The sequence below is a fragment of the Panthera uncia genome, chromosome D1 (assembly GCF_023721935.1).
Source record: "Panthera uncia isolate 11264 chromosome D1, Puncia_PCG_1.0, whole genome shotgun sequence".
NCBI lineage: Eukaryota > Metazoa > Chordata > Mammalia > Carnivora > Felidae > Panthera > Panthera uncia.
The window spans coordinates 102,865,326-102,886,069 of record NC_064808.1 but is presented as its reverse complement, the minus strand read 5'-3'; the positions used below and the strand labels follow the sequence as shown (position 1 = coordinate 102,886,069).

The following is a 20,744-nucleotide window of genomic DNA, read 5'->3' as shown; positions in this document are numbered from 1 at the left end:
AAAAGTGAACTGTCTTCCAACAACAGAAGTCCTGCTGATCTGTATTTTCACTAACAACGGGTATTACCGGATTTTTAAAATATCTGACAATCCAGTGGGTATAAAATGGTATCTCTATACGGTCTTACTGAGCAGATCTGATTCCAAAAGAGGTTGAGAACATTTTCATAGGTATAGTGTGCAGAAGTCTACGGCAGCCCCCATGATCTTCATCCCCTGATGTCACCCTCATGATTATGTTACATTACACGGGAGAAGGCATTTTTTTAGATGTACTTGACCTCACCTACAGATGTAGTTGACCTCAAAATTGAAGGATTGTGGGTGAGTGGAGCTAAGCTATTCACAGAAGTCCTTTAAAAGCAAAGTGTTTTTTTCTGACTGGTTGCAAAAGTCACAAAAATTCAAAGTGTGACAGGAATTTGACATAAAAGAGGTTCTCCACTGGTGAATTAAAGGGGCCATGGGCAAGGACCTGACACCAGCCTCTAGGAGCTAAGAGTGGTCCCTGGCCAACAGCTAGTAGGAAAATGGGAACTTCAGCCTCCAGTAATTAAAGATGGATCATTTTTGCAAGAAATGAATTCTGCCAATAGGAATACACTTGAAAGAAGACCCTGAGTTCCGGAGGAGAATGCAGCTGGGATAGACCTTGATTTCAGGCTAGGGAGACCCTGAACAGAGAACCTACCCAATCATATCATCCCTTATTTCTAACCTACAAAAATATGAGATAATAAATGGGTACTGCTTTAAGCTACTAAATTTGTGGTAATTTGTTAAAGAATAACAAAACTAATATATTATGTTTATTGACCACTCAGTCTCCTCATCTTTGGAGACGTCTGTTAACATCTATTGCTTATTTTTCTACTGGGTTGTTTTTTTGTTTTTTTTTTCTCACTACTATGTAGCCAATCTTTACATATCCTACATACTAATACCTTGATAATTATTTGTATCACAAAAAAAAAAAATCTTCTCCCAGTTTGTAGTCTGTCATTCTACTTTGAAGTGTCCTTTATGATAAACATATTAACTTTAATGTTGAAGATATGTTGTATTTATGGGTGTCACTATTTTGGGCCATATTTAAGAAATCTTTCTCTACTCTGGATTCTTGAAGATACTCTTCTATTTCATACTAAAGTTGTTTTTCATAACTTGTCTTCAATGATTTTTGCTTATGATTTGAGGTAGAGATCCAATTTCATTTTTTAATCCCCATGAGGATAATGACATGGGGATTTAAAACATCTAAGTGATGTATATTGATTAGTTAATTTGCTTCCTGAAGACAACTGAAACATATCAAATATCTACAGGTCTGGGGTCTGAATTTGCGCTATTCTTTTGCACTGGTTGACGTACTACTCTGTCAAAACCACGCTGTTTTAATTACTACATCTTTCAAAAGTCTTGGTATCTGGTAGGAAAAGTCTCTCCTCATTATCTTTAAGACTTCTTGGCTATTGGTTCTTTTTTCTTGTTCCTGACTTCACAGAAAATCGTAAATTTTCAAAATACCTATGATTTAAAATGGAACAACACTAAATTCATTAGTCTCCTGAGGTGAGAAATAACATCTTTTCAATACTGACTCTTCCCATCCATGACTGTGGTTCTCTCTGTGCATTAATTTAAGTCTTCTTTAAAATCTTCCAAAAAGTGTTTCTAATTTTCTCCCTAAAAATTCTATTAATTTGGGTACCTGGCTGACTCAGTCAGTACAATGTGTGACTCTTGATCTCAAGGTTGTAAGTTCAAGCTCCCCCCTACTGGGTGTAGAGATTACTTAAAAAAAATAAAATCTTAAAAAAATCATATTAATCATTTGTTAGATATCGTTCCCATATATCACTATGATTTTGTCACTATTATAAATACATGTCCACTATCCGTTGATATCCCAAAGGCGTTGAAAACAAGTTTATTAGCTAATTTCTAGCAAAACCTTATTAACATGAAGTGATGGGTGACTAGCTGGTGAGTTTAATTATCCCATTTCAAATCAATACTCACACACTGACATAGAAAAACATTAATGTTTTTGAGATGATATACCAGGTCTTGAGGGAAGCTTCATGACATGACAGAGACACATAATAAAGTATATATTCACCTTTATAAAATCCAAAAGATTCCAAATATTGAAACTCATGTAGCTTAAAGAGTTTCAAACAAAAGATTGTAGATTTGATGAAATATTTTTCCATAATTGTTTCTCCTTTTGCTTTTGTAGAAATGCAACTCGTTTCTATACTGATCATTTTGTCAGGGGTTTCCCTGCTAATTGTTATGACAGGGCTGTAAATTTCCATGTTTATATAAATCAGGGGTCAGACTGGGATCCCCTCTCTCTGCCCCTCCCCCACCTGTGTACGTGCGAGCTCTCTCTCTCTCTCAAAATAAACATTTAAACGTATATACACAGGTCTGCAGAAGTGTGACTTGACCAAGTTTACGTATCTACTAAGTATAAAACTAAGCCAATAGATCAGTGGAAAACACAGAAATCAAATTAATATACAATTTATATCTACCTGCACATATAATTTTGAATCCTTACTCTAAGGAATAATACATCAATGTTTTCCACTCAATTATAGTAACAGTTTTCTAAAGTAACTATAAACTTTCATATTCCTATCAGAAATATTAGAGCTCCAGTTGATTCCCATTCTTACCAACACTTGATATTATCAAGCTCTAATTTTAGCCATTATAGTGACTATAAAGTGGTATCTCACTGTAGTTTTGTGTTTCCCTGTAACTAAAGACATTGAGCATCTTTTCATGTGTCTGCTAGCTATCAATATATGTTCTTTTGTAAAGCATCTGTTCAAAGTTTTTGCCCATTTTTTAAAAACTGGGTTATCTTACGGAGTTCTAGAGGAACTGTATATTCAATTACTTTCTCCTGTTGTGTTTCATCTTTTCATTTTCTCATTGCTCTCTTTCAAAGGACAAAAGTTTTTAATTATGATGAAATCCAATGTGTTTTTTAAACGGTTCAAACTTTCGAAAGAAGTAAAAATACAAAATAAATGGTTAAAACTTCCTGTATGTTATCTAAGAAACTTTACCTACCCCAGGGTCACAAAAATGTTTTCTTCTAGCAGTTTTACAGTTTGACCTTTTGTATTTAGATCTATGATCCACTTAGGGTTAATTCGGTGTGTAAATTGTGAGGTAAGGTCCAATGTTCATATTCTTCTATATGGATAACCCTTTGTTCCAAACCATTTGTTGGAAAGAATTTTATTTTTTATTATTTATTTTTTTTTAAATTTTTATTGAATTGTGTGAAAGTCTTGTAAAAAATCTAATGAATGCATATGGGTAGTTGCATTTTTGTTTCACTGATTCCATTATCTACCAACACCACATTATCTTATCTTTGTAGTTTGTGAACAGATCTTAAGATACAGAAGTGTAAGTTTTCCAACTTTTTTCTTTTTAAAAATTGCTTTAGCTCTTCCATATAAATGTTGGCAGTTCTACAGACGTTTTACAATCAGCTAATCAATGTCAGCCAAAGAAGCCTCCTTGGATTGAAGTGATGAAATTGCATTCATTCTACCATTACATTGGGTACAAATGACACCTTAATAGTATTTTCTAGACATATCTATGAACATTACAGAATATTATCCTGCAAATTTAAGTCGTTAACTTCCCACAAGTTTTCACTGTAGAGATCTCGTACAGTTTCTGTAAATTTATTCCAAAGTATTTCATATCTTTGATGGAGTTACAAATACATTTTTTTTACTTCATTTTTCAAATTGTATACAAGGATATAAGAAAGGCTAGTGATTTTTAAAAATATAAGCCTGTGGGGCGCCTGGGTGGCGCAGTCGGTTAAGCGTCCGACTTCAGCCAGGTCACGATCTCACGGTCCATGAGTTCGAGCCCCGCGTCAGGCTCTGGGCTGATGGCTCGGAGCCTGGAGCCTGTTTCCGATTCTGTGTCTCCCTCTCTCTCTGCCCCTCCCCCGTTCATGCTATGTCTCTCTCTGTCCCAAAAATAAAATTAAAAAAAAAAAAAACGTTAAAAATATAAGCCTGTGTCCAACAATCTTGCTAAGTTCAGCTATTAGTTCTAGTAGTTGGTTTTTAGATTCCTGAAGACTGTGTCATCTGCAGCTGCAACAACGCAAATGTACTCTGTTACCTACCTGCTGAGTCTTTAAAGTAATTCCAAAGAGATAATCATGTCAGGAAACTCAAATAGCTATAACCAATGACTTTCTTAAAAAGGTAACTGGCCAAAAGAAACATTGAAAAACAACACCTCAATTTTGTTAGATGAAGCAAAAACATTTATCCCAAGAAAAAAGGAATAAATCTTAGTCAAAAACTATATAATTATACAACTAAGTAAAATCATACATACACCCTTAAACTAAAAAATCTAAGACTATACAATATCAGCATCGGTGTCACTAGCATCAAAGCTAGAACTATGAGAAAATTAATGCATGGATCCTTCCAACCTCTTATTACTTCCTCCTGCTTAACAAGAAGTTACTATTTACTGAGCACCGAATGTTCCCAGTTCTCATAATTCTCACCAAGATCTCTTAAGTAACTAATTACATCTCCATTTTTTATATGAGGAAATTAAGAATTGGAGAGTCTGAAGTAATCTAACAAAGGTCACAGAGGGTAAGCAGCAGAGCCAGGATACAAATGAAGACGTCTGGCTCCAGAACCCACGAATCTTAACTACAGTGTTACCTGTACCTCTTTTTCATTAGTTCACATAATGCTTCATTCTAGCCACATTAATCTAAAACAAGCCACCAGCAGCAGGATCAGTGCCTTTTTCTTCCCCAACGACTCTACCATAATATTTTGCCTTGTTCCGAAAGGAACTTAATGCTACTGACATTTTATTAAGTAAGTAGTGGTAAAAGCAGCGGTAAAAATACACTTACTGGTTTCGGCATTTTCCTTCTCTTTTTGTCACCTTCTTTAAAAATTCACGTTTATGAATTCTGTTGTCACCTTCAGTTAAAGAAAAAAGAAAGCAAAAGAGATCTATTACTTTCTAATTCTCTAAAAATATTTATACTGTGATTTCAAATAGCACACATGTCAAACAACATCATATAAAGCACACCAATCACCAACTCCAAGTTTTAATTCAGTCAGAGACAACACAAAGCAAGGAAGCAAGACTGCTACGGATCCAAATACTGTCTCTGTCTGAGTCAGGTTCACCTCTACACTCAGCCTGGTAGAGAAAGGAATATAGTCAAGGGGAAGACACAGATTCAAATTCTAAAGAGATGAACTCAAAAACACTTTCTGACTTTTTTTCTGTACACCAAAGACAAAAGGAAATTCTGATTAATGTAAATTCTATTTATTTTTGGCACAGAGAGAGACAGAGCATGAACGGGGGAGGGGCTGAGAGAGAGGGAGACACAGAATCGGAAACAGGCTCCAGGCTCCGAGCCATCAGCCCAGAGCCCGACGCGGGGCTCGAACTCACGGACCGCGAGATCGTGACCTGGCCGAAGTCGGACGCTTAACCGACTGCGCCACCCAGGCGCCCCTGATTAATGTAAATTCTAAAAAGGTAACTTTTAAAGAAAATTATTTTCTCTTGGAATTTAAAAAACCCAATTCCAATTTCTCTTGGAATTTAAAACAATTTAAAAATTGTATCAAGTAGTTTATTCACCCAAGGTGTATTAAACAGTCATAGACCACACACTAGCAATCTGCATGCTACTCACAAGTAAACTGGTGGCCTTCACTGAAATTTAGAGTTGTCCTTAAGACCAATGTTAAATTCTATCTTCTCCCTGTAAAGCAAAAGTGAATCCTAATCCAAGAAACCCATCATGCTATACTGTCTTAGGACAAACGTTCTTAAAAACATCTAACAAACCAACCAGAAGATCTAACATTCTCAACCCTTAGTCCAGAAAAAATGATTATTCCAGTTTGAAGAGCCACAGTGAGGTACATTAGATAAATCACTTAAAAATCAGCTTCCGCTGATAATCTCTCTGCTGTGAAAATTTACCCACTATACTAGCATCGATATATAATTTTTTTTTTTTAATTTTTTTTTTTCCAACTTTTTTTATTTATTTTTGGGACAGAGAGAGACAGAGCATGAATGGGGGAGGGGCAGAGAGAGAGGGAGACACAGAATCGGAAACAGGCTCCAGGCTCCGAGCCATCAGCCCAGAGCCTGACGCGGGGCTCGAACTCACGGACCGTGAGATCGTGACCTGGCTGAAGTCGGACGCTTAACCGACTGCGCCACCCAGGCGCCCCTATAATTTTGTTTTAAAACTGTATTACAGCTTTTTAAGATGCTATAATTAATGAAGCAGAAAACTGTCCAAATTGGAAAAAAATGAAACACTGAAGTCATTTCCCTAAATTTCATTCAATCATGTGCCAATAAATCTCTCTTTAAAAGGAACCTCCTCCTGAGATATTTTTTATCTAACAGTTTAACCATGGAATTCATTTCCTTAACTCTTAGCTAGGGAAATGTTAACACTGCCTTCCTACAGCCACCTACTTTGATGAACCTTCAATGTTCCTCAGACCTATCTCATTCTCTATCCCCTTTTCTTCCTCCTATTATTTATTGTCTGAGTTCAGATCCTTACCATCTCAGGTCCTCAAACCTCCTCAAAACTGACCTGCCCTTCACATCATTTCTAAGTTAGTAATTGCCAAATCTGTCTCTCTAGAACTTGCCTAACTTGCCTTGCTCAAAGTCTAAAGATTATCTCAAATATAACATGACCAAAACATATTTAAATCTCTACCCCATAGCCAAATCTGATTTTCTCCAAGTCTTGGTAACACATTTCTAGAAAGTTATAGTATTCTTTCAGGATTTCTTTATATGTACTACATTGGTGGTTATGATCCTCTTTTCATTCTTAATACTGTTAAATTTTACCTTCCCTTTTGCTTGATTAATCTTGCCAGAAGTTTTAGTTTAGCTGTCTAAAGGTCAGCTTTCAGTTTGGTTGATCTTCTGTTTCTTTTATTGTTCTTTTTTTGTTGTTGTTAATTTCTGTCTTTTTCCTCATCATTTTTCTTCTCATTAGCTGGCTTTACTCCGTGGCTCATTTTCTAATTCCTAAAATTAAACCTTTAAGTAACTCCCAGTATTTATTCTTTTCTAGTATGTACATTAAGGGCATAAACTAAATATGCCCAAGTATAAGGCAACTCCAAATATAAAGTATCCCCTTTTTTGTCAATGAAAATATTTAAAAATAATTTTTATCACCTGAATATGTAAAATAATCAAGTATGTACATTAGTATAGATATTAAAAACACATGATCTATAAAATACTGAAAAAGTTTACTTCATCTCTTACTTCAGAGAACATAGAACTTCTTTAAACTCCACACACAAATGAGACATGAAAGTCTATATGAGAACTTCTTGCATCACAGCAAGGTTTCCAGATTATACAGGCACTTTTTGAATCAGTATATAATACTACCATTAAAGTTTTTATCCCAAGCTACACTATCCATTCATATAAAACACTAGGAATTTTTCTTGTTTGTACTGTTGGAATATTTTAGTATCTACAGTGCAACCACTATATTATTTTTTTAAAAACCAGATCTATTCTACATTTACCTCTTTTTTAATGTTTAAACCACTTAGTAAATGGGCTCTGTGAACTTTCCAAACTCCCATGTACTAAAGGCATTTCAGGTCAATGTGCCTGTCTTCAAAAATATTTCCAAGCCCAAGAAAAAGAACAGAGCAGTGACAGAGTTCCTAAAAACATAAATATAAATCTCCTTTTCTGGGGAATATTTTTAAAACGTCTTGCCTTATATTTAAAACCGTATCATTTCTCTAAGCATCACTTCAGTGGTTTCCATCTCTCTCTCTCTGTGTGCAACATTCCTCGAATCATTAATTCTCTTCCACTGTTTTTATGTTTTATGTCTTTGATAGTTTGGCATTTCAGTAATTATATATTCTTATTCCTAGAAATTCATTTTCAGCTTTGTAAAAAAAAATCTTAATAATGCCATGCTATTTTACAACATTTGAATCTTCCGTTTATCCCTATGTTTATTTTCTCTCACTATAAAATTACTCTATTTTCAATTCAGTATGGCTTATTTCTTTACAGTTTTAATTTTGGACAGAAAGCTCATGTCCCTATCGGTTCTCAGCCTTTTGCCTAAGATCAAGTGTAGAAAGGTCGTGTCCCTAACCCAGTCCCCAGTGTGGGAGTCTTGCAAGCCCTGAGTTGTGTGTATGTATCACTACAGAGGTATTTCAGGCTTGCTCCTAGCAGAGTGTTAGGAATTTTAATTGTCTTAGACTAGTTTTTACATTAACTTCTTGACATTGTATTCCATATACCATATCAGACCCCCACAGCCACATGCTGGAGAACTCAGGAGACACACACTCAGGAGAGCTTCCACACGTACTGCTCATGTTATTTACTAAACCATACAGCTGTGGTGCCCCTTCTGTTCAATCTCTCATCAGCAAGGAAAAACCAGGGAAAGAAACTGAGCATTAATTATATGCCAGGCTGTATAAACTAAGTTAAAGCACCTAAATTACAGAAAAAGTAGTCCACAAACACAGGGCCAGGTGGGCAGGTAAATAAACACCAAGCATGTAGGTTTGCTGATACTCTGAAGTTACACATGAACCTAATACTTGAACAAAATAAAGGTAAGTTTATTTCCTTTTCCTATAAAAAATAATTAATCCAAGTTTTCAATACTAGAGTTACTTCCAGTTATACTCTATTAAAAGGATCTTTCAAGAAGAAAATCTGCATTAAAGTTTTAGGTTTAATAAGGAGCTCTACTGACATGAAAGAATAAATCTATCATAGACCAACATACACACACAAAAAATAGGTTTTTACACAAGCTAACTAAGTTTTTAAAATCTGCAACAAACCTAATTCATCTACATGAATGAACTGTGAGAATGGGGGGGGGGGGAGCCTTCTTCAGATTCTGTGTCTCCCTCTCTCACTACCCCTTCCTCACTCTCTCTCTCAAAAATAAATAAACATTAAAAAAAAGTTACAGAGGGATGCCTGGGTGGCTCAGTCGGCTGAGCGTCCAACTTCAGCTCAGGTCATGATCTCGCAGTCTGTGAGTTCAAAGTCCTGTCTCGGACTCTGTGCTGACAGCTCAGAGCCTGGAGCCTGCTTCAGATTCTGTGTCTCCCTCTCTCTCTGCCCCTCCCCTGCTCATGCTCTGTCTCAAAAATAAATAAAAATATTTAAAAAATTAAAAAAAAGATACAGAAAAATTTTAAATGATATGGCAAAACATCCACAAACTACTAAAAAGGCAGGTTATAAAGCCATACATACAGTATCATATGAAAAGACCAATATGATCATACTCCAAAATAGCGAGTTCCTGTGAATTAACGTAAATCTGTAGACTTCTAAAATAATGTAGAGCTTTCATAATAAGAAAAACAAATTCTTTAAAATAAGAGAACAAAATTACTCTAAGTAAATAAACCTAAGTCGGGCCTATTAACTTCACCATAACATTTAATAAAATCTAAGTAGGTGAATTTTTTCTCAAAAAGAGACTTTAGAAAAAATTATAATTTTGGAGGAGAAATATGACTAAGAAAAATATATACATTATGATGAAAACAGATTATTTTGTTTAAAATCCCTACATCTAAATAGCAAAATAGTATAGAGTAAAAATATGCAATAGCCAGAATAAAAAGTTACTATGGAAAGAAATAAATATATAAAGATATCACTCAGACTCCACTCAGTAAATGGTTAAATGACAAACTCTCTACAAACTCTTCACAAAACAAATGCACAACTCTGCTGATTAAAACCACAAATCAAGGGGCGCCTGGGTGGCGCAGTAAGCGTCCAACTTCAGCCAGGTCACAATCTCACGGTCCGTGAGTTCGAGCCCCGAGTCAGGCTCTGGGCTGATGGCTCGGAGCCTGGAGCCTGTTTGCGATTCTGTGTCTCCCTCTCTCTCTGCCCCTCCCCCATTCATGCTCTGTCTCTCTCTGTCCCAAAAATAAATAAAAAACGTTGAAAAAAAAATTAAAAAAAAAAAAAACACAAATCAAGTGGCCTTAAAGGCCATTTTGATTACATAGTCGTTAAACTAGCAAAATAATTATTATACATGGCAATACCGATGAGCAGTACTGCTAAACAAGTAGATAAACATTGCTGGTAGCACCATAAATCGGCTCCATATTCCTGGAAAGTAAGTTGTCAATGCATAACAAAAGCTCAAATCTTTTCCGAACAGGAAATTCTGCTTTTGGAATATACGCCAAAGAAGTAAAGAAATGCAAAACAAAGTAACCTCTAGCAAGACATCCACAGCAGTACATGTCATAAAAGCCACTAATTAAAGTCACAATGTAATGTGATAACATGATAGACTGTTACAGGGGTGTTTGTGTATTATGACAAACTGTGTCAACATTTACATAAGGGTAAGTGAAAAAGCAGATTATGTAGCCACTTGCTTTAACCATGTAAAAACACAGGTGTCCTTACAAATGGTATCTGGATATAAAGAACTGAACACATAATAATAATCAAGATCTTATTTCTGTTAAGTTCCTAATTTTAAAAATCAGAGGAGAGGGGCGCCTGGGTGGCTCAGTCGGTTAAGCGTCCGACTTCGGCTCAGGTCATGATCTCACGGCTCGTGAGTTCCAGCCCCGCGTCGGGCTCTGTGCTGACAGCTCGGAGCCTGGAGCCTGTTTCAGATTCTGTGTCTCCCTCTCTCTCTCTGACCCTCCCCCGTTCATCCTCTGTCTCTCTCTGTCTCAAGAGTAAATAAACGTTAAAAAAAAAAAAAAAAATTTAAAAAAAATCAGAGGAGAACCTAGAAAATGTAATCCACTAAACTGTTCATGTATCAGTTTACCAGCTTATATGACTTAAGAATTCCACCTTAAATTTTTTTACGATGAAGCTGTGTACAGATATAACTAAAACTCAAAAGTTTTTAGCCAATTTAGTTATTACCGAAAAGTATTTATATCACAGTAATACTATTTAACCTCAGTAATACATTTCTAGTTCTTCTATGATTTCATTAGTGTGTTTTCTCCTGAAACTAACATCTTAGTACCAGAATGGCCAATTTAATAAAATGTCACATGAAAAGCTAAGATACTGAGGCACCTGAGTGGCTCAATTGGTTAAGCGTCTGACTTCGGCTCAGGTCATGATCTCATGGTTCATGAGTTGAAGCCCCCTATCGGGCTCTGTGCTGTCAGCTCAGAGCCTGGAGCCTGCTTTGGATTCTGTATCTCCCTCTCTTCCTGCCCCTCCCTGGCTCATACTCTGTCTCTCTCGCTCTCAAAAATAAACAATTAAAATAAATTTTTTTGAAAAGAAAAAAGAAAAGAAAAGCTAAGATACCAAGATACATGTCCTGGGTTTCCATCTCTAACTGACTCATCTTGAAATTACGGTCTTTCAGTGTTTTCCTTTCTTTCTTGTCAAAAAAAAAAAAAAATATATATATATACACACACACGCACATATACATATATATTACATAATCGCCTAAACCATTGTACATTAGAGATATATAGTAAAAATAAACTCTTCTCCCATCCACCCTCAAATATCTAATTACTGAGAAGAAAATTACTCCCTCCTTGGTAAATTTCTTCAAGAGGTCTTACCCTACTTCTTTGCACAATCATGGCAAAGACATGCTCAACAAGAAGTTTTAAGAGATGCTGCCAGTATACACATTTCCCATCTGCAGAAAAGTAACTGTACGGCTATAAACTCTAAGTACGATGTTTACAGACAATGCATTCATATAAAGCATTTTCTACTTTATCCGTTAACTCTGAGGGGGACCTTAAAACAGCCTCCTCTCTACCTCACACAATGGAAAAACAGCCTCATGCCTAACACCTTGAGCTCTATGAAGTCAGTGGCACAACAGACTCTTCCCACCTGTCAGGTGGTAAAACAGGTGTTCACTCTCGTCCATCCTGGGCCCATTACCAAACCTTCAATAATTTATGTCACACTGCCTAATTTTACTCTTAAGATATCCTTTTCCTCACGCCTAATTGTAATTTTTTTTCCCTGCCTTTTGAGATACAGAAGCAATCTCTGAACCAACCGTTTCTCTCCACAGACCAAAAAGTTACAAAAGAATTCCTCTGCCAATTTACTGGGGGATTAGGAAGCAGTATAACAAAAGAAAGTATAAACAATTAATAAGGTAACTCTGGCAGTCAGACAAACACAATAACAACATCTACAATAAAAAAGTTCTTTTTCCCCTGCATGGTCCTCCTCTGGTGAAGCCTATAAAGCCCTTCCTAGAAAAGCATTTTTAAATGCTTTTAATGTATAGAAGTACTTTTAAATGTATTTTAATAAGACACATTAACATTGCATAAAAGACCAACTATACTGGACTACAATCACCAAAATATAAAAATCACGAATTTATGATATAGTAATATATGTGTTTTTAAATTAAGTAACAGTGTCTACCAGCGGATCTAATGATTAAACTTCCAAGTAATGTCACTTCGACATCTCTGCAACAGCGACGGATTATGAAAACATCTACAATTTCTAATGGAAACAGTCTGTGTTAATGCTAATACTACTAGGTGCCCACATTAATAATGGCAAGAAAACGTGTAAAAAATATGCAACTTTTTTCCCTATCCAAGTTCACAGACCCACAAGCTTAAAAGCTCTAATATACACAGAACTATGTTTATTATGTTTTTAGCTCAATGTTAATACTCAATTTAATGGCAGTATTAATGCACCTTTAGCTATATAATGCCATGTCATTCCTCAAGTGAAGCAAAGAGGACAAAAAAATTTCAGCTCCATTTTGTAAATAAAGAAATAAGGCACAAAACAAGCACAAGGGGAGTGAATGAAGGAATTACCTGTAGAATACTTTTCAGCCCCTTCACCTGTATCACCTAACCTTCATAATAACTACCCTTCTTCCCTTTGCCCAAGAAAGGTATCACAATCCCTCATTCTTTTAATAAGGAATTTAGATTCAGATAAGTGACTTGCCCTAAGTAATACGGCTAGTCAACAAGTCAGGGGTCCTTTTAAACTTGAGTCCTGGGCTCTCCTGGTTTTCCTATTCTTTTTTCTGACATCATTCCAGAGAAGCTCATCTCAAATAATTACCAGAGCTTTTCTAGAAGAAGCTAAAGCTCTTTCTTCCGTTGTTTTCAGATCAAAAGACTATCTCTAAAGATGTTACAAGTTACATTAGTACTGGTATAATCACCTTGAAAATGTATTTCCTATAAGGGTGATATACAGTTCCAAATACGGTATTTATAAGTACTTGCTTAGGTAGAAACTGATTTTTGTTCAAGGATATTTTCAAGGAAATGAAATCTTCAACACTTTTGAGCAATTTTTACATGTTACTATAAATGCAAACCAAATTTCTAGAACCTAAAACAAATATAAAGCAGAACTACAATACTGAAAACAAACTTGTACACTGAATTTAGATTCTCTTCTAAAAGAAATCTGGGGGCACCTGGGTGGCTCAGTTGGTGAAGCATCCAACTCTTGGTTTCAGCTCAGGTCATGAACTCATGGGTTTGAGCCTGGAGATGGGCTCTGTGCTGACAGCGTGGAGCCTCCTTGAGATATTCATTCATTCTTTCTTTCTTTCTTTCTTTCTTTCTTTCTTTCTTTCTTTCTCTCTCTCTCTCTCTCTCTCTCCCCCCCCTCCCACCACCACTTGCTCTCTCTCAAAATAATAAAAATAAGCTTAAAAAAATAAACCTATAAATTTAAAAGAAACACCGTATCTATATTGTTCCCAAGGTGGGTAGAAAAACAATACCATTTGCAAAGATTAATTTTAAATGCTAAAAGCTAAGAAAGCTCAATGCAATTCAGTTTCATTTTACACTTATGAAAACATCAAAAGGTAACATAATGCATGTTTAAAAATGTTAAAACAGGGGCACCTGGGTGGCTCAGTCGGTTAAGCATCCAACTTCAGCTCAGGTCACGATCTCGCAGTCTGCGAGTTCGAGCCCCGCGTCAGGCTCTGGGCTGATGGCTCAGAGCCTGGAGCCTGCTTCCGATTCTGTGTCTCCCTCTCTCTCTGCCCCTCCCCCGTTCATGCTGTGTCTCTGTCTCAAAAAAAAATAAGTAAAACATTAAAAAAAAAAAATGTTAAAACAAACAGATTGATTTAAGTCACCTATGCAGCAGGAAAAAGCAAGTCTCAAAATGACCTGACTTCTCACAAACCATTCTAGGCTTTACAGGTTTTGAACCACTGGACACTATAGCAGCTTATTTTCAAAACAGAATAAAGTAATTACGTTTCTTAAATTGGACAATATTCTCTCATGCAATCACTAAGGCTCTCTGGAAGTTCTTTCATTAAGCTTCTAATTTCAAAATATTCAAAACTCCCTTTTAAACACTGGAAGGGAGGGAGCGCCTGGGTGGCTCAGTCAGTTGCAGGTCATGCTCTCAAAGTTTGTGGCTTCGAACCCCACATCGGACTCTGTACTGACAGCTCAGAGCCTGGAGCCTGCTCTGGATTCTGTCTCCCTCTCTCTCTGCCCCTCCCCTGCTCACACTCTGTCTGTCTCTCTCTCTCAAAAATAAATAAATGTAAAAAAAAAATTTTTGTTTTAAACTGGAATGGTGCCTGGCTCACAGTAGGGCCTCAGAAGTTTGTTGTCGATTTTGTTGGCATATTAAGTTTACATGTAATATTCATTTGACTTTTTCTGTTGATTATTGTCAAGGGCAATATTTTCCTCTAATTTACATTATCAAATCGCTAAGTAACACACTAATAAGCCAACATACTACAAGTGACAGCAAGGGGTGCCAGGGTGGCTCAGTTGGTTAAGCGTCTGACTCTCGATTTTGGCTCAGGTCATGACCTCAGTTTGTGAGTTCAAGCCTCCCATCGGGCTCCATGCTGACAGTGAAGAGCCTGCTCGGGATTCTCTCTCTCTCTCTCTCTCTCTCTCTCTCTCAAATAAGTAAACAAACTTAAAAAAAAGATTTAAAAAAAAATAAAAGAGAGACAACAAACATGAATATGGGAGAACAAAACTCCTCCCAACTAGGTCTCCCAAATTTAGACCTCTGCTGTCTCTATTGTCTCTACTCAAGACATTATTCAAGAGATTATTTTTAGCAATCTCATTTAATTTGACGATCAAATCAGAGTTAAAGGACAGTCTGACACTTCTAATGGTAACTATAATTATACTGATTGTTGGTTAGATGATAGTAATGGGTTCAAGTATACACACCAACCTTGCTAATAATCAAACTAAAACTTCACAGCTTTTCTAAGTCTAGGATCTACAAATGGCTTAATTATCAGAAGTCCTGATGACGGCTAACCAAGTTTAGTCCATTCCACACACTCAGTAAAAGCCAAAGGGTTCCAGATCCAATTAATCATGGCTGAGATTTCCTGTATCCCCATTCTCTCTCCGTTTTACTAAGGGTCCCTCTGTTGCACTCATGTGCCCACATCATTCTGTGTACTAGCCAGGATTTTTAGTTGCAAACAATACCTACTCTGTTAACTTATTGAAAGGTTATTAAATTACAGAAACAATAGGAAGATTAAAAAAAATAAATAGGAAACAAGAAATAACTCACATCACAGAAAACTCTGCTTAGAACACTGGTGCACTGAAAATTAACTCCCGTTAATATTATTAACACAAGGGCATTTAAACATTTAACACACTTTATAGTATACAAAACAGCACATTTGTATTCCCATTAGAATGTGACTTTGTCAGTATGTTACTCACCAGATACAAACAGTATTTGGCAGAGAAGTATAAATGTATGTATGCTATCTTAAAGTTGGCCAACTTTTTCCCTACATGGCCAGGTAAATAAACTTCTTAGATTCTGCAAGGCCATACGGTCTCTGTTACAACTATTCTGCTCTTGTAGCATGAAAGCAGCCATAGATAATATGTGCACAAATGATGTGTTCAAATGAAACCTTATTTACAAAATCAGGCCGTAGGCTGGATTTGGCTCATGGACCACATTTTGTCAACCCTGCCTCAAAAGTGTTTTAGCAGGAATCAACACTTTTCATTTCATAATTTAAATAAATTTGGTAACCAAGAAGATATGAACTCACATATTCATGCTAGATTATGTACAACAGCTCAATCTTGGGTGTGAGTTCAGGTGGGTGGGATTAAGAAAGAACCCAAGACACTAAAACAATCTAGTGGGAGCAGAGTTAGATAGAGGAGGGGCAATCCCATTCCCCCTGCCAGTAACTGGGTTGGATAAGGAACATATCCCAAGCCTGGTCAGTGACACTAAGAAGACCTCTGCTGGGGGGCTGCTGGAAGAGGCATTCCTTCCCAGTTCTTTGGGAACTGCTGTGTGCGGATGGCAGGTGGCTGCAGCCAAACTGTAACGCTGGAGAGAGCAGTCTCAGGACGAAGCCAATGGGGGAAGGCCACAGGGCAGAAAGTTGTAAAGAGAGTGAGTCCTTGATATCATTACTGAGCTATTCTTAAGTGTCTTAATTTTCTTCATTATTTAAGCCAGTTTGAGAATTTCCTGTTATTGTGGCCAAAGCATCTTAAGTGATAGAAGTCCTTGAAAAAGAAGGTTGCTCACCTCACAATTTCACTGCAGCCAGTTTTAGTTAACAACTTTTCACAAATGAAAGAAACATTTAAAGTTCTGAAAGCCCACAGACTACCTACAACTTGGAAAAAACGATCTGTTCCAATTACTAAGATTTATAACTTTATAAATTCTATAATCATGGGGCAAAAAACAAAACAATGTGCTACCTCCTTCCATACAGTACCTAAGACATTCTTTCAACAAGATATTTTTTTCTCTAAATCAGGGGTTGGAAACTTTTTCTGTAAATGACCAGAGAGTAAATACTTCAGGATGTGCAAAATATATGGCCTCAGACATTATAGCTCAAAAGTATCCAGAAACACTATGTAAACTAATTATATTTCCGTGTTCCAATAAAACTTCCTTTACAAAATCAGGCCAGCCGGAGAGATCTGGCCTGTCAAAACAGTTTATTTCAAATGTATATAAACTACGTAGAAAAGTAACCAGCATGACTGGACATTCTATTCATCTGTATTGGACTGCTTGAAGCAAAACACTAAATAAAAAAATTAAAAAAAAAAAATCGCTACCTTATTTATATATATAAAACCTCTGCAAAATCCAATTTAGAATTCTATTAAAGAGTAACTGATGTTACAGTAGGAAAAAACAATACAAAACTTATGCATATACAAATTTTTAACATCTACCTTTTAAATAAAAGTAAGTTATTTTAAATTAGGAAATTTGGAAGGATCTCTATACATACTGTCTATTCAAAGGGGAAAAAAATACCCAAAAAACCCTGTCCAACTCCTAACTTGACTGAGCCCCTCTCTTCTACGAAGCTGAAGCTAGACTTCAGTATTAAATGGAATGAGGAAAGTAAATCGTATGGACTATATTTCCTTTCCAAACAGCTCCCAATACAAAGACACATTTTTTTTTTAAAGCTTATTATTTTGAGAGAGAGAGAGTGTGTGTGTGCGCGCAGGGGAAAACAGCAGAGAAAGAGGGAGAATCCCAAGTAGGCTCAGCGTTGTCAGCACAGAGCGAGCGCAGTGTGGGGCTCAAACTTACCAAGTTTGAGATCGTGACCTGAGTTAAAGTCAAGAGTCGGACGCCTATCCAACTGCACCACCTAGGTATCCCCAAAGACACACATTTTTTAAAGGACACCATTTTTCACTATTATATGCCATACTATAGGGAGAAAACAAAAAGTGAACTTCACCTTCAATCATTAAGCAAGAAAATTTGCACAAGCACATAAGAACACTTTGCTCTCCACTCTCAGCTCAGAGTCTGCTTCAAATCTTCTCTCTCAAAAATAAACATTAAAAAAATTTTAGGGGGGCCTGGGTGGTTCAGTCGGTTAAGCGCCCAACTTCAGCCTAGCTCATGATCTCATGGGTCCTGAGTTCCAGTCCCGGGACTCTGTGCTGACAGCTCAGGGCCTGGAGCCGGTTCCAAATTCTGTGTCTCCCTCTCTCTCTCTCTCTCTCTGCCCCTTCTCCGCTTACACTCTGTCTCTCTCAAAAATAAACATTAAAAAAAATTTTTTTAAACGTCTGAGAAACATTAATCTTTTCAACACAGTAATAAATACCATTTCAGTGTTTGTTATAAATAACCTTATTTTTATAGACTTTAAAATCACAAATAAAGGATTTTTATGTTTATTTTTGCCTAAGTTTTGGCATTTTCTGTATCCACGGAAGGAAGTGCTAACAGCAATACCTACGAAAAACAGGAGTAGGAAAGACGTTGGGTAGTTCTGGGGAGTGAAGAGAACTTGTAGCTTTACTTTTACATCTTTAAAGATATAAGTTTTTTTAAGTTTGTCATAAACTGTATTACTTTCAACATCTTTAAAAATGGTTTAAGGGGCGCCTGGGTGGCTCAGTCGGTTGAGGGTCCAACTCCTGGTTTTGGCTCAGGTCATGATGGTCAAGGGCTTGGAGCGGAGTGTGGAGCCTGCTTTAGATTCTCTCTCTCCCTCTGCCCCCTCCCCCACTCACTCACACTCACGCTCTCTAAAAAATAAAAGTTTAAAATATACGTTTAATAGAAAATAATATTGAGAAATAAATGAATAGGAAAGACAAGATTCTGTGAAAGAGGCTACAAACGGAGGACTTCGCTGGGGTCAGACTGGCCACTTGCATCACCCAAGAGGTGAGTACGCACTGGCCACAGGACTGAGTGAAGGTCCCAGAAGCACTTTAGCCGTCAGTAACAACACTGGGAGGCTTAAAAATAACCTTCTAAGGGTGGAGTCGAGAGCAATCCAATCCAGTTCCGCTGAATTCAGTAGCAAAAGGGTAACATCAGGGTAGTTAAGAAGTACCCACTAGCCTTTGGTCAGCTGGAGGCCCAAGCTATCCAAGAAAGGGTTACTTCCTTGAGCTCCCAGATTGAGAGAAGGAGCATAAACTCATACTGGCTCTACCCTGCCAGGTGTGCTCCACCAGCACAGCTCACTCTTCACAGTCCTCACAGAACACATTTCTTTTGGCTTCAGTCTTTGGGCAATATTGGTTAAAACCTGCCACTTTTTAAGCAGCCTAAGTTAAAATGCATTAAGTTAAAAATGGGTGAAAAGATTCCCACCATCGTTCCACATTTCAGGCTCTATGAAACTATATGGAGAGGATATTCAACGACAACAGAAGTTAAAATAAAGACGTATCAAGACTTTCATTTCAACAACCTGCCAAACACATAAATGAGTAATAAAATCCAATTGTGCTGTTGGCAATGGTGAAGCAATCAACAAGAAACAACCCTTGCTCCCCTCCCGGAGACTACTGACACCAAGAGAGGGAAAAGCAAAGTCTGTCATTTCTTACCACCAAAGGAAAAACAATCATCAGTTTAAGTAATGACAATGTCTAAAAGGACAGACCCCACATACTTTACCCACACTGAAATTAATTGCATTTATTCTACAAATATTTCTGAGTCTCTCCTACCCACTCTCTTCCATGCGTAGGGACACAGAAGTGAACAAAACAACGTAAATTCCCCAAGAGCAAGAATTTAACATTCCTAAACGCCACAATTAAATTCTGCCTCATTTACATAAAGCTACAATTTCCAATACATATGTATTCATTCTTTAATAATGTTACCTGTTTATTAAATTCCTCCCTACATAAAAAAAGTGATTAAGCAAAGAACCAAAGTCCGTGACGATCCTTTTTACAACATACTACTAACTTCAAAAGGGGTGTTCTACCTTTTGTCATTTTTGTCATATTAGTTTGAAAGATAAAGCACACTAGTGAAAGCAATGGGATTCTGAAAATTAAAAACACACACACACACACACACACACACAAAACAATGCAGCCCTGAATATTAATCTCCTCTCAAATCTAATAATGCTGTTTTGGCAAATGGATTAAGCCATTATTTATTTACCCTGCCACATGAACGGGGCAATTGTTCATTCAGAGCTCCGTCCGACATATAAAAGAGTATTTAGTGTTCTAAAAACTGTACGCTCCGTAAACAATAGATTGCAATGTCGATGTCCGTACCCCTTCATCAAATAAACCCTTATTATCTCAGCCTTTTACATTTGCACCATGCCAGCCTCAGTGCCACGGGACTCATTAAAAAGTCTGGTACAAACCCTCAACCGTATTTTTAAACTGATCTCTGACGAAACGGACTTCACTCAATCTCGTTAGGGGAAAAAAGAAAAGAACCCAATAGCGGGCTCGGTGCAGGAATCCCAACCTCTCTGTATAGGAAGTGATGCGCTTCACCGAAGCTGCAGTAACGCAGAGCCCCTCTTTCAGACTTCGCCCGGAAATCAAGCGGAGGCGCGTTCACGGGAAGCGGGAAGCGGGGACGGGGGCCGAGACCGCAAGCCGGGCTGCCGCCTCCGCGGCCGGACAAACTTGCGAGGCTCCGAGGCCGCCCGCGGCCGCGGCAGCAGGTAGACAGAGCGCGGCGGCCGGGGACGGCGGGCCTGGCCTCGCGGGGGCCGGAGCCGGGAGCGGCTCGGCGCCCCGAACCCCGTACAGAACACAACATCCCTTTGCCGCCAGGGCCAACGCGCTCCCTCTAGTAATTCAACACCCTTACTTTCAAACTGG

General features: G+C 37.4%; 1 protein-coding gene across 1 annotated transcript in view; it reads right to left on the bottom strand.

Annotated features, from left to right (window-relative positions):
* Positions 1 to 5,938, bottom strand: part of RDX (radixin) — a 51,358-nt gene extending 45,420 nt beyond the window's left edge. Inside the window, exons 1-2 of the mRNA XM_049613820.1 lie at positions 5,750 to 5,938; positions 4,943 to 5,012 (exon numbers count right to left, since the gene is read on the bottom strand). Of these exons, the coding sequence (XP_049469777.1) occupies positions 4,943 to 4,954 (12 nt within the window). The 5' untranslated portion in view covers positions 4,955 to 5,012; positions 5,750 to 5,938. The remainder of the gene's footprint in view (positions 1 to 4,942; positions 5,013 to 5,749) is intronic.
* Between the last annotated feature and the right edge of the window lie 14,806 nt (positions 5,939 to 20,744).